The 14,790-nt window shown below is 31.4% G+C and overlaps 1 protein-coding gene across 1 annotated transcript; it reads right to left on the bottom strand.

Annotated features, from left to right (window-relative positions):
* Window positions 1-3,439: 3,439 nt before the first annotated feature.
* Window positions 3,440-10,970, bottom strand: LOC129223112 (speckle-type POZ protein B-like). The gene is made up of 2 exons (XM_054857679.1): window positions 10,838-10,970; window positions 3,440-4,290 (listed from the first exon to the last, which is right to left on the bottom strand). The coding sequence occupies exons 1-2, from the start codon at window positions 10,968-10,970 to the stop codon at window positions 3,440-3,442; spliced, it is 984 nt and encodes a 327-aa protein (XP_054713654.1).
* Between the last annotated feature and the right edge of the window lie 3,820 nt (window positions 10,971-14,790).

Below are 14,790 nucleotides of genomic sequence, written 5' to 3'. Positions count from 1 at the left end.
TTTAGTTCAGATTCTCGAAAATAATACTTTCTTAACTTTTCCTTAGGTTTTAATGTTAAGATTTTTTGAACTGTTCAAAGTTTAATCAAAAAATAAATAAATAAATAAACGTGGGGAGCACGGGAACCATAAGTCCTGGACTGTAACATTCGAACCAAAACTGGTTTGTACGAAACTTACAATACCTTCAAAAGTTATTGGGGGGAAGGGAGGGGGAATAGACACATCACAACAATGACAAATTTTCCATTTTAATACCCTGTTTTCATGTCTGTTTCAATTTTTCAAACAATTATTTTAATGATCGTGTTGGTTTTCTCTTTTTTATGGTTTTTCACACTATTTCAACCATACGCTGATGTCTTTTTTCATGTTTTTCCTCTCTACTTCTATTTTTAACCTTTTGCGGGAAAATAGGCAAAAAGGCAGGTGCAATAGTGACCTTTGTGTACGAGTAAGTAAAACGGTTATTTACTTTCTCCTTTTTGCATTTCGAAGGGTTTAGACGTAAGGGGTTTTCAAAAGAACGATTTTTAAAAGGAAGCTTATTAAGTTTGAGCTGATCTAGTAAAAGTCAAGTAAACAGGACGTATAATTTAAGATTCATAACATGCATCGTTAAATTCCTTTGTTTGGGAATCAATTAAGACCAACATTACTCCCAAGAAAATACACCACAAAATATGCGTAACAACTATTATCACAGCGTGTATGCCAATATGCTTTAAAGCGATTTTTTTACACAAAGAGCATATGTATTTTTTTATTTATCGTGTCGTTAAGCTTGAAGGAATAATTAATTTAAGTAGAATAACCTCAATTCAAAATCAAAATGTTTACCTGGAACTAATTCTTTGATTACTGACTTTTGCTTAATAATCTGTGAACGAACTATATGAACTACAGTTCTGAATTTGCAGGACAATTATAAGAACGTTCCAGGTATTAGAGAGATGTTACAGTAACAGCATATAAGTAATTTTAAAATGAAGAGCAGTTTTAACAGTGGCGGATTTACCATGTCGCAATTGTGAGGGCGCCAACGAGATAAGTACCCCGAAGAGAATCCAAAAGGATACGCGAAAAATATTTTACGCAGTTCTGCTTTTTTCTAATTGGCCCTAAAAAATGTATTGCGACGAGCCTCCAAACTTGTAGATCTGCCACTGGTTTTTAATAACCTCAACATTTCAAGCAACATAAAATTCAAACTGGCAAGAAGGATTGCAAGCGAATTATTAATGTCAAATGGGAAAATGAAAAATAAAATGCAAAACGACACAAATTATTTATTATCCACCTTGTCATTAAATATATAATAAAATATTATATTAATGATGGAAATATATGTCGACATAATAGCAGACCTAGTTGCATGTAAAAATATCAGTAACAAAAATTCAAATAAACTATTTTTGAAAAAAAAAAAAAGAGTAATTTTAACAGAGGCACATTACCACATAATTGCGAGGCCACCTCACGGAATAGCTGTATGAATTAAATATTATGAAAAGAATATATACTAATGAGATTCAGAAATATTTGTCTATATGTAATCTCAAACATTGTCCTCAGCCATAAATTACCAAAGGGGGATGGGCTTTTGTCAGTCTTTATGTATGTGAACTAGGATTAGGACTATATCGCACGCCGGAAACAGAAGTGATATAATTAAACATTTTAAAAAATTGCACTAATTATTGATTTAAATTTAATGATTTTTCTTGCCACGAAACTTGCAAAAAGTTAGTTTAGTGAGTAGTGATACATCATTTAATTTTCAATATTTAGAAAGGGGACACAATCGAACTCTAAATAATACACGATTTAGACTAAAAAATAACCAGTGAACATATAGTTTTTTGCATATATTGCAGTATATTTTAAAATAATTTATGCGTCAGGTATTGTGTGAAATCATTTGCGTACTTCAATAGATCGAGCAAAACGTTCTAGTTTGATAAAGCTTTGTCAGGTTATTCCGGTTCCGTGCTTCGTTAATTTTAGCCGAAAAAGTTTTATACAACTTCGAACAGTTAAAAAATTCAACATTAAACTATAAGGGAAAACATTCACAATCCGTTTATATTAATTAATATTCTCATTCCTGCAGATGTATAAGAAAAAGGTGATAAACCATAGAGATACAAAATCAAAATTACAGAACGAAGGTTTCACTAAAATCATAGCACTAGTATAGATTTAGGAGTTTTTAAAAAGTATTTCTAATGTTTGAGTTAAAACTTATTTAGATCAGGTTTTAAAAACAATCAACTGATTTAAATTATAAATTATAATCACAGATTCAAATCAATTTTAATTATCGATTCTTTGTTTTATTGCATCACCGAAACTTTACAAATGCAACATTTTCTGCAGCCTTTAAAATGCTACTTTATTACTTTTTAATTGTTTCTATACGAAGGAAATTTCAACACGGTTATGGTTTTGGAGCCATTAGATCAGCTTAAAAACTCCAAATACTATTTCTTACTTGAAACAGGTGTAAGTGCTAGTAATTGTTACAAGAGTTCCAAGTTTGTTCCAAAAATATGAATTTGCATGGATTCAATCAATTTACATTTTAACACATAGAAAAGTACTTCATACTATAATAACTTTAGGTTGTACTAAAAGACAGTCTTATGTGTTTTACACCAAGGGCACCCATATAGGGGGGAGGGGAGCTCAAGCCGCCCCCCCCTCCCTTTTAAAATTAGAACTTCCTTGCTTTTAGTACTTTTTTCTTTACAAAAATGCAAAAACATTTCTTCTCCAGCCTATAGCGAATAAGTTAATAAAAATATCAAAATTTAATAACTCTAATTTGTACTGACATCGGTTTTTTAGGGGAAAATATCCTGCTAAACCATGTGGAAAATATCTAAGACCCCCCCCTTAAAATATTGCATTTGGGTGCCCTTGTTTCACACCACATGAATATAAAAAAGACTATTCTAAATGCATCGTTCCATTTTGTGAGTCAAATTTAACTAAACAAAACATATCGCACGCCGCCAAGGTAAATGACCCAGCTCAAAATGTGCTTAAAACATAGTAGCTATTGATTTAAAATGTAAATTTAATGCGCTTTCTTGCCACAAAACTCGAAAAGTTAGCTTACATCACTGGTGCGTGGTGACGTAAAAACGATGTAATCAAAAGTAATACATCATTGAAATTCCATAATTTACAAAAAGAAAATCTAACTTTAGGTATGCATTTTAAGTTTGGAAAAAAAAACTAACAAGTAAACGTAACATTATAAATTATTAGCGCGTATTCGAATATTTGAGACTAAATAGTTAAAACTACTTATTTCGTAAAAACTTGATTTTCTCCAATGGTATTCTTTGAGTTTGTGTTACTATCATTACCAGGGTACGATACATTTAATTACGCAGTTCACCATTCAGGAAGACGAAAATATAGGATCACTTCAACCGTTCATTTCCGTAATGTCTTTACTCTTTCTTAACAAGAAATCTTGCTTTGATTTCTTATCATGAAACTCTTGTGGAGGTAAGGTACAATAAACAGCAGAGAGATTTTCTAAGATGTCATATGCTAAATTTGGATGATTTTCCATCATCTGCCGTCCTTGCGGAGTTAACAATGTCTGCCCTGCCCGACGACTAATAAAATCCTTTGCAGATGCTTTTAGCACTTTGTCTTGATGTAGATCAGCTAGAATCAAGACGTCGCAAGCACTATCTACGTCCATGTGAGCGTGCATGAATTGGGAACACTTGATCCGAAGATCAATGAGTTCGTATTTATCTGCAGCTGTATACAGTTCCGGAGCATGTTCCATTGACAAGTCATGCAAATCATTCGAGTATACGTACATAATCAATAATTTCATTACTGAACTGCTAATATCTTTAACGATCACAGTTCCAGTTTTCGCTTCTGCCATTTCGTTTTCGAACATTCTTTCAAAGACAGGGGATCGGGCAGCTAGAATACACTTGTGAACATTAAGAACATCATCCTCGCATTTTAAAACCATATCACTATATTTTTCACTTTTCAGTAAGCTCAATAAATTCCTAGGAAGTGACTTGAGATCAATTTCCCTATCAGTATCATGGCAACTTTTCAATATCTCAGTACTTACAGCTCCATCAGTGACGGTCAACTCACATAAAACTGTTAAAGTATCGTCTTTCAATAATTCGCTTTGCACCGTAAAGCGAGATTCCGCGTCCAGAAAGCCAGGATATACATTGGAAACCGATTTAGCATTGAAAAGGTGCTTGAACTCGCGGACGTACGAAGGAGTTTCATCTTCTTTCAATACAGACAACTTAAACACAGATTGAATTTCGGTATCGTGGCCAGTGACTCGTTGCAAGCTCAAAAGGAAGTCCTGATCATCAAAGAAAAATAAACAAAGTTTCCAGGTAATTTCACTTCCTAGACCAGTCTTAAAATGTGGGCTGTAGATAGGCGAGAAACGTCCACCCTTCTTATATGAACTAAAATCACTTATATGCCAAGTGAATGAAGTTTTTTCAATTTTGATACGAGTCCGTGCGTTCATTTCAGTAGGACTTAAAAACTGCGCCAGCGCACGCAAACCACACTTTTTGGCAGCAACGTACATTTCGAAGTCACAATTAGCATCCTCTAAAAGCACATCTCCGCAATAAATGTGATATAATATCAAATGAAACACATCCGGCTGTCCATTCGCTAACTCGATCACTTGTAGAGATTTCTTTAACACACTGTTATCCTCAGCGACATTGGAAAAACTCACTGCTGATGGCTTTTCGATTTCCCTAGCTGTACTTGTTGTAAAAGTTGGTTCTTTGGGTTGCAAAGTATCTTTTTGAGCCTCCTTTGCTTCAACTTCGCGTAGTACATCAGTGAAAAATGGACAACGGCAGTACAAAATAGCTTTGTGAGCAAAAAATTCTCTATCGCCAACTCTAATAATAACATCTGGAAAAAGTTTCTTGTGTAGAAAGAAGGATTTCAAGCTATTTGAAAGTTTTTTCAATCTATTTGGAACGAATGATTCTGAAATGCTTTTGATAGGTCTTTCAACAGCTGGTAAAATCTGACATCTTAAACTTAATTTTGATCGGATTTTCAAAGTATCATTGAAAAGAAAGCTTTCTATTTCCTTCTTGGAAACAAATATTTTCTTTTCTTCATTGAGGACAGATCCAAACAATATTCCACTAAAATTATCTAATACTTTATTCCTGGAATCTAGGAACGACAAACTAAAATTTTTATCTTTTATTTCTAAACTATTTTCAATCGATGTTGCTATGTTCATATCGATTCGTATACGTCCGTCTGAATTAGAACATAAAGATATTGTCCACTTCATATTTTCAGAAGGACCGACTATAAATTCTGGACTAGTAAATGGTTCCAGAGAATCCTTCATCATGCTAAAATTTTCTATTGACCAATCATATACGTAAAGCATTAATTTGATTCCTTCCTCAGCTATTTTTGTTTCCGTTTTAGATGACATTTTAATTTTCAGGTTTAGACCAAAACTCAACTGGGTAAAGATCAAAATGAATTAAGATACTGTAATAATAAAAATCAATCCATTTCTTTCAGGGATAAACAAAAATAAAAAAGATGCGTTACTCACTTAAAGTTCGATGAAACGATGCAGCTACAGAGCAATCTTTTGGGTAAAAATTAAGACTAAACGTACTAAATAACAAAATGGCTGCTGCTGAAACGATTCCATGCCAGTTCAACGGGAGATTTGGCGGAAACGCTTTCGCCAAGCGACGCAACCTTGAATAAGCGAGCATGCGCAGTGTCGATCAAGTCAGCTGTACTATCAGAGAAACGGAGTGTCCGCCGACGGGAGAACGTAAAGGGGACTTCGATTTTCTCCAGTTGCCTGAGATGAGAAAACATTTTATCAGTAAGTGCCTTATCTTTTTTTTTTTTTTTTTGCGACGGAATGGAATTATTCCTTAGCACTTTTTTTCAAAGACATTTTAATTCATTGTAGGTTATTTATTCACAGCGTGAAAATGCGTAAAAATTCAATTTTAAAATGCTTAATCAGCAGTAAGAAGTTTACTAACTATATATTAATTCTTAAATCGTATTTACTGTCATAGTCGACTGTTTCCAGAAAATTGAATGATAAATTTCGTGTTGCAATTCGTACAGAAGCGAGAAAATCTACTCTTCCAGCTATCAATATGTAATTTTTATTTTTAAAATTTTTCGTTGCTCTTATTTATTTGTCATTATTATTACTTATTTTTATTTTTTTACATTTTCATATTTTTTAGGAAAAAGGCATTACGAACGTTTTTACTTAACATAACATACCCTTTTGAACAGACGGAACACTAAAAATTCACTCCACGTTTTTCTTATCTTTTTTATTCAATTGTTTGAAGAAATGGATTTATTTTTATAGGTATTGTTTTGTGAGACAAAAATAAGTTTATTCTTCCATAGCTTCTAATGCAGTAAATAATTTACGAACAATACATATCCTCTTAAATCGTATTATATGTAACAATAGATTATTTCCATAAAATTGAATGTCAAATCAAATGATACAATTCCTCCAAAAGAGAGAAAATCTATTTTTCCAGTTGCTAATAAGTAATTATAATTCATAAAATGTAGTGTTATTCATATTTATTTTTAACTACTACTTTAAAAAAATATTTTTTACTTTTCAACAGTTTTGAGAAAAGAAAAAGTATTAAGAACGTATTTTACTTCGCATAACATACCTATTTGTACGGACGGAACACTAAAAATGTATTCCACGTGTTTCTTTTCTTTTTTTTTTCTTCAAATTTTTGAAGAAATTGATTTTTTTTTTTTTTTTATAGATATTGGTTTTTGTGACACAAATAGGTTAATTCTTTCATAGACGCTAGTGCAATAAATAATTTACGAACAATACATATCCTCTTAAATCGGATTAAATGTCATAATAGATTGCTTCAAAAAAATTTAATGTCGAATCAAGTGTTGCAATTCCCCAGAAGCGAGAAAATCTTTTTTATCTCCAAATACTAATAAGTAATTATTATTTATAAAATTTATTGTTATTCATATTTTTTAAAACTATTACTTTAAAATGGTTTTTTTCCACAGTTTAGAGAAAAGAAAAAGCATTAAGAACTTATTTTGCTTCCTTTAACCTCCCTGATCACTTAAAATGCACCCCACATTTCTTTTTAAATTTTTGAAGAAATATATTTTTTCTATGGGTAATGGTTTCTTAGATAAAACTACGTCAATTATTCCATAGACGCTTATTTGTGTTAACTACTTTCAAAAAAGAACAGAAATGTTTTCCTTTGTGCTATAAGTTAACTTCCAAGACGAAATAAAAGTGTGTTTTTTTTTTTTTTTTCAAATGTCTTTACACACACAACGCTGTTTATTTCGTGTTGAAAAACTGATTCCTTGTAACCTTGAATTCCATGTCTGCTAACTTCGCAAAAGTAATTTTAGAGTAACCAACTAAAGGTGCTTTCATGTTTTTTTTTTTAGTCCCCCCCCCCCCCCGAACCAAATCCGCTTCTAAACTTAGCAGTTTGAATGTTTCGAATTTTCTTGTAGTGCCTAGTAAGTAGTGTTGGATTTACGTCAGTTTTTTTTCAATTTATGGATATATATTTTTTTTAAAATGTTCATAATGAAACAAAAAGTTGTTTAAGCTACAACAAAACCTTTGTTTGAAAAAAAAAATAATTTTTTTAAAATATATTTTTCAAAAGTGGTGGAAGGACGACAAACATATTTTTCCTTAAGTGATGAATTTTCTTTTCAATCAGTTATGTTCTTTTCAGTGTTTTTTCTTTGCTTTTTAAAAAATAAACCGCCGTCGTCATGTTCTTTTTTTTTTTTTTTTTTGTAAAGAAGAGAAAATTCATAAACCAATTAACTACTTCAATAAATACTTTCAAAAAAATCAAATTAAGATATTGAAATTTGGGAAAAATATCTATTTGTCTTTTAACCTCCCCCTCCCCCTTCAAAAAAAAAACGGCTTTTGAAGAAATACTTTGATTTGTAAAAGTAAGATTTTTCCTGTCCTTATTAAGAAAACCGCATTCTTCCGTTTTGGTTTTCTTTCTGTAAAGTAACTGAATTAAATAAGTAATTAAAAAAAAAAAGTGCAGAAAGAAATCTCAGTGGAGTTAAAATTAAATCAAAAAGGTTAAAATGTAAAAAAAAAAATGAGTGGTTAGATTCAACTACAAAAATCGTAAAAAAGTGAGGGATAGGGTGTTGGTAGTAAAGGGAAATTTAGTTCGAAATTTAAGTGATTTTTTAAAATTTATTTATTTATTTATTATTATTATTATTATTATTATTATTGTTGTTGTTGTTGTTGTTGTTGCTGTTATTATTATTATTATTATTGTGTTTACGATACTTACTTCACTAGGCAAAATGAAGTAAAAATAAAATAAAACCAAAAAACAGGGTGATATTAAGGAATGAAATAGTAGTTAAAATTAATTACAATACCTGTTTGCAAAATGTACTTGCTTATTTCGTTTCTCTGTAATTTCCAATGCACTATAATTATCTCATCTCTGTCGTTTTAAATGACAAAAAGAGTGTTTTACATCTGCTAATAATACACACACAACATGCGCGCGCATTAACACGAACATAATATAAATTCTTGGGTTAAATTCGGGTTCTTGCTTTTCCAAATTGTTCGATCTCAACTTATTCCGAGATCTTGTGTTTGTTCACTATGTTCGACGGATTTTTTTTTTTTTTTTGTTTAATTTAATAAATGAATTCGTGTTTAACTGTTCCGTCTATTTTTAAATTTAAAGAAAAGAAAGAAAAAAAAGAAGACATTTTTGAAAGCTAAAACAATACAAAATTTGTTTTTGTGCACTATATTGTGTTGATCAACAGAAAATTTGCTTTTTTTTTTTTTTTCTAACAGGATTTTTTTTTTTTTTTTTTTTTTCAGTTTTATCCAAAATTATATTCACATGCAAGAAGGCTACGTTGAAGAATCAAGAGACATGAAGAAACTTTTTGAAAGCATAATTTTGGCTTCTTTTTTCATACACTGTAAATAAAACATTTTCCTTTAAAAAAAAATGTCAAATAAATACTTTTAAATATTTAACGTGTCATTTATTTTCAAGGAAAAATACGAAAATCATTATACAAATAGTCGGTTGTTCGAACTTCTTATGTTTTTGGTTTGTTCATAAAAAAGATACATTTATAAAATATTGTACTAAAATATTGTTTTTTTGGCTAAGCAATTACGAATACACACGTTTGAAAATTTTGAAATGGTATCGTGCCCGAGCGTTGGATGTTATTTCTCAATTGGTGTCACTTTACTGCTTATCTTATATTATCAATGTTTAGACCGGTTTTTAAGAAGTTCTTTCGAAGAAATAATTATTAAAAGGTCAATTTTAGTATTTAACATCACATTTTTTCACTGAACAATTTTCAAGATAATAATTGGCCAGCTACAAGAGATGCAATTACAAAAAAAACAAAAAAGAAGAATGAACGAGAATTCTTATTTACATGATCTTGGGGTTTCTTCCTCGATCTTCAGAATTTTATGAACTCCATCTTGGGTTTTGAAAAAAAATACAATGGCAGCCCCAGTCGGTTCTCAACAATCACCTTTTTTTTTTTATTTTTTAACGTGTTCGCAAATGCCTTACAATACCGACACAAATGCAAATAGTGCGTTCTTTATTTAAAAAACGAGCTGATGTGTGCATCACATGACTTCCTTTTACACCAATTTAATGTCATTTCCCCATTATTGGCAATTTTAATGTGATTCAATTGTTTACTCTCTAAATATTACCAACAGTGGCCAAACTGAAACCAAATTTAAAAAAAAAAAAAATCTCCAAATTTGTCGCCAAGATGGCGACAAAACTTGGCAACCAAAAGACTGGTGATATACCGCCAAGTGTTCGATAAATTATAACACAACTTGAGTTTACATCAAAATTAACAATGATTTCGCCCCAAAAAGGGGCAAAAGACCCCCTTATGAACATCCGAATGCAACCAAAACTAAAGGTGCACAATTAGACCGCACTGGGAGTCCACGTACTAAATTTCAACTTTCTAGGACATACCGTTTTTAAGTTATGCGAGATACATACACAAATACGTACATACAGACGTCACGAGAAAATTCGTTGTAATTAACTCGGGGGTCGTTAAATTGGATATTTCGGGTGTCTGTAGGTTTCTAGGCATATATCCACGTGTAGTCGGGTCGAAAAGAAAACTCAACATTCATTCGGGAGTGAGAAAAATGGAAATTAAGGCCGATTTTTGAGTGAAAATTTTTTCGCGAATACTTCCTTTTTTGTAAAAGGAAGTAAAAAGGCACAGCAAAAAATCGCTAATTTTTGAGACATGACGTTTTTGAAAGGAATGAGCAAAATGTAGGCCTAATTATTGTTTCGCAAATTGCAGACGAAAACCAGTCATCTTTTCATTAGTTTTGAAAGTTGAATAACTTTACTAACAACACACCATTTGTCGGCAACTTTCAAAACTTGCTGTTTCATGTTCTTAACACCTTCTTCTCTCACATCAACGTCTAACTCTGTAAATCTGAGGCCATTCCTTTCTACAACTACAAAATTTCTTAAACTTTCCAACAAATTTCACAAAACTTGTAAAAAGTAGATGCAACTGAATTGACTTCTTACTGAACCTCGTACAATTTCCAGTTCCTCTTCCGCAGTAAAAGCGAGCTTCTTTTTCTCTCACATCAACTGCTAACCCTGGAAATCTGAGGCCATTGCATTCTACAACAACAAAATTCCTTAAACTTTCCAACAAATACCCAAAATGTTGTATGAAGTAGATGCAACTTGGTTGACTTTTTCTGGACCTCCTAACAATTTCCAATTTGTCTTCATCTTCCGCAGCAAAAACCGTGTCACTGTGGCTTGATGAATTGAGGATGTAATCGCCATTTTTATCCGTTGATGAGAGCTTCCGTTTTTTTCTTTGATTTTCCTGCTTAGATTCACTTTTTACTATTCTTTTCTTTTCCAAATACCTCTGACGGATATTTTCAAGTTTTTATCCTGGGCCGCGTTTACTAACTGTACTGATGGTTTGATCAATTTAGGATTCTATCTCTTTCAAATTTTCTGCAAACTTGCATACGAAGGACAAAAATAAAATCGAATATTTTCATTACGCTATGAGCGTACAATAGGGCAGATTGTTGTATTTTGGCACGCTTGTACCTTGGTACACTGCTAATTTCTAAGAATCTATTTTTAGCAGCAATGTTTTTGTAATCTCCAATAGTAAACTTCACCATTAAATGACGCTATCGTAACAATCAGCATCAAAAGAGTTAAATTGAGAATTTTGTGAAAGAAACAAAATCTCATGAATTTTCTTCATTTTTATTTCATTTTCTGTCTTTGTATTTGTAAAACTAATCAACTGAATTTTTTTTGTTATAAAAGAAAGGTACTTTAAATATTTTGGTTATGAGAAAATGCTGATAGTGCATCTAGTTTGACCACCATTTTGGTTTTTATTGAACAACGTGGTGATTGTACCTCGGGACAGCCAAACATATTGTACCTTAAGACATGTCTCATTGTGAAACTATGCATGGTTCTTAATAATTAAGATAAGTTTAGTAACATGGAAAATGTTCTAATCTCATGTCGTCTTTTGAACACATTTAATGTTAGATAATAATTCGCTAATTCATTACTTGTGATTCTTTATTCATTATTCATAATTTAATTCATTACAATGAAAAAAAAAATTTTTTTTTTGGTTCAAAATTGGTTGAAGTATATGGATGTTTCCTGAATTATGAAGGGTTCCCGTGGTACAAAAGAATATGTTCCAAGTTACAATAGGATAATGTACCTTGGAACAGTTTGGAACTTTTACTGTAAATGGTTGGCAATATTTCATTTTCAGACGTTTGAATTTTAAAAAAATATATATTACAGAGAAGTATTTTGGGGTATTTTAATGTGAATTTTAGATTTTACATTTGATTTAAATAATCCACGTTAAAAATTAAAATATAAAAAGTGTCCCAAGGTACAACACTCTGACCTACAGAAGCATATATGGTTTAAGAAACCGTTTTTTATGCTTGGAATCAAAATGCTGTGTACGTAGAGTTTATTCTAGAAATATAGTGTTTGTAGAACGATTATAGTTTATTTAGTACAATTTAGAGATTTATATAGGAAAATCTTTAGATATAATATGCTGGTAATGTATGAAACAAGACGATTTTTTACACCATGACAAGTGTTTCTAAATATATAGTACGCTTCACTTATGCTTTAAAACTTAGTATTAGCTACTGATAACATTTCTTGTATTCGTAATTAACTCCTTAAACTTCTTAAACTGAATGCGTGACTGCATTTGGAGAAAATAAACGTTTGTTTCGAGTTATTGTGGCGGTGGAAACTACTAACGTAACTATTTTCCATAACCCATTTATTCATACCTTAAAGCTCTTTTAAATCATTGATTTATTCAAAAATTTGCGAATGCTTTCGACTAGAAAAGAGCTATAAAATTTACTTTGGCTTACCTCCAAATCCGCGTTTTGATGATCAGCATCTGAATTTATCGCTGTCATAGTAAAACTGTCGTAAATCTAACTTTAAAAAGCGCCATTTTTTTAGTCATTCATTCCTTCCATAAAGTTGCCGCCTTTAAAGCAACGACATCTTAGGTTTCCTCATTTAAAATTTCTGAGAGATTTATGTGCGGCGTGCTAAATCTTTTCCTTGGCGTTCTTTTTGGGTGAATATATTTATATAAATATAAATCTGTGGTAAATGGAGCTATAGTTAAAATTATTGTATGAGTCTAACTAACGCTTATTTAAAGGGTGTTATTAAAGAGACTTGCGCTCATAAAGAAAATTCACACAAAAAAGAAACAAAAAACTTAAGTTTTAAATTGGATTTATTTTTATTTTGATCTTCATCTCAAAAAGTTTTTTTTTTTTTTTTTCACAACGTGAATATACTTTTACTTTTGCACCTTCCACAGTTCTGAGAAGATTTTGTCGATTTCGTTCTGGGCACAAACGCTCCTTTCTGGAGAGTAATTGTTTCGTAATAACAGTCATGATATGGATATAGAATATCATACTACATTCATGACATTTTTCTTTCATAGACGCCATTTTCAGTTTTAGATGTTAGTGGCACATACTGAATTAATTAATCTTGCTAGTACTGTAATAAAGGAGGAGGAGGGGGCGGGGAGGATGTGGACTTGATATAGGTAAGGAATAAAATTAATATATATATATATATATATATATATATATATATATATATATATATATATATATATATATATATATATATATATATATATATATGTTAAATAGTTTTTCAAATAAATTTTCTTTTTCAGTACAAGACTTTGCAAACGGCCTGCAGTTTTACTTATTTTCCTGGTTCTGGAAGTTGAACAGAGGAAAATGCTTCACTGTGTATAAGATATATTTTCATGATGCAGAAGATCGACAGTGTCCGTGTCATATGATTATGCCGCATGTAAAAGATCCCTCGTTTTGCTTGAAGTGTTCTTGGCATAATTGAACCCCTAGTGCAGTTTGTCATCGAACAGAGCTCAGGTGCCTCCGTCTGGTGGGGGAAACTGGGCGTCAAAACTAGTGCTAATTCGCCAATAATGAGTGCTAATTGAAAGAATGGATGCTGTTTCGGCGGAACGCACTGGATCTGCAGACAGGTAGTGCCTCTAGCGCAACCAAATATAAAAATAAAAAAGTTTTCACATTTTCATAGACACGTACTTTTTGGTTCTTAAGAAGTGCAGTAAGTAATATAATATCATATCAGATAAAGATTAAATTTAAAGTCTTGGAAAATGAACATGGTCTGCAAGCACTCTTAGTTCATATCAACACGCTTCGTACATCGAACATAATTACCAAACAGCATATTATGACATTAAACTGCTGCCAATTCTTTACTATAAATTTGTTTCTTCAAATTAAGGAAGACGAGAAAAGTCTGTCTCAGATGAAACAGAAATCCATGTATTTGCACACGATGCAATAATTCGTACGTTTGAGATTTCAAGATGTTGAGTTAAAACATTAAATGTGTCTTAAAATGTAATCATAATACGTTTTCGACTGAATTTTTCTAAAATTTACACTGCAAATAATCAAACACTTTTTGAACACTTTTTTTAAACGGACACTTGTCTCCTTTTTTATAACACTTATTTCGGAACATTTATTAGAACCGTTGTAAGAAGACTTTTTAAAACATTTTTTGAACACGTACACTTGTCCCCTTTTTTAGAACACTTTTTTGGGTCAGTTTCCAAAACACATCTAGAAACACAGTTCGGAACATATATTTAGTTCAGCATTCTTTTTAGCGCACTTTTTAAGCACTTATAGGATCGCGTTAAAGACACGTTTTTGAACACCTCATAGAACATTTTGTGGCACACATATAGTTAGTTTCTAGAATGCGTTTTAGAACAATTTCTTCGCACTAATTTCATCCGAGGATACCTACCGCACAAATATAAAAAGTAGCTTTTAGAAATTATAAATATGCACTAAATTCGTGTTCATTTTGAGACTGCAGGCTGATGATGATTTAGGCTTTGGATGAATCTATTTATTAATCAGCATAGCTACTATGAAAATTTAAAATACAATGATATTTCCAAGAAAATTGAATAGCTTACAGCAGAATTGCACACGAACAATGTTTACTAATAAAAAGGTTGCAGGAAAAT

The sequence above is a fragment of the Uloborus diversus genome, chromosome 5 (genome assembly GCF_026930045.1).
Source record: "Uloborus diversus isolate 005 chromosome 5, Udiv.v.3.1, whole genome shotgun sequence".
In the NCBI taxonomy this organism is placed as follows: Eukaryota; Metazoa; Arthropoda; class Arachnida; order Araneae; family Uloboridae; genus Uloborus; species Uloborus diversus.
The sequence above is the reverse complement of the archived record's forward strand: the minus strand, read 5'-3'. Positions and strand labels throughout refer to the sequence as shown.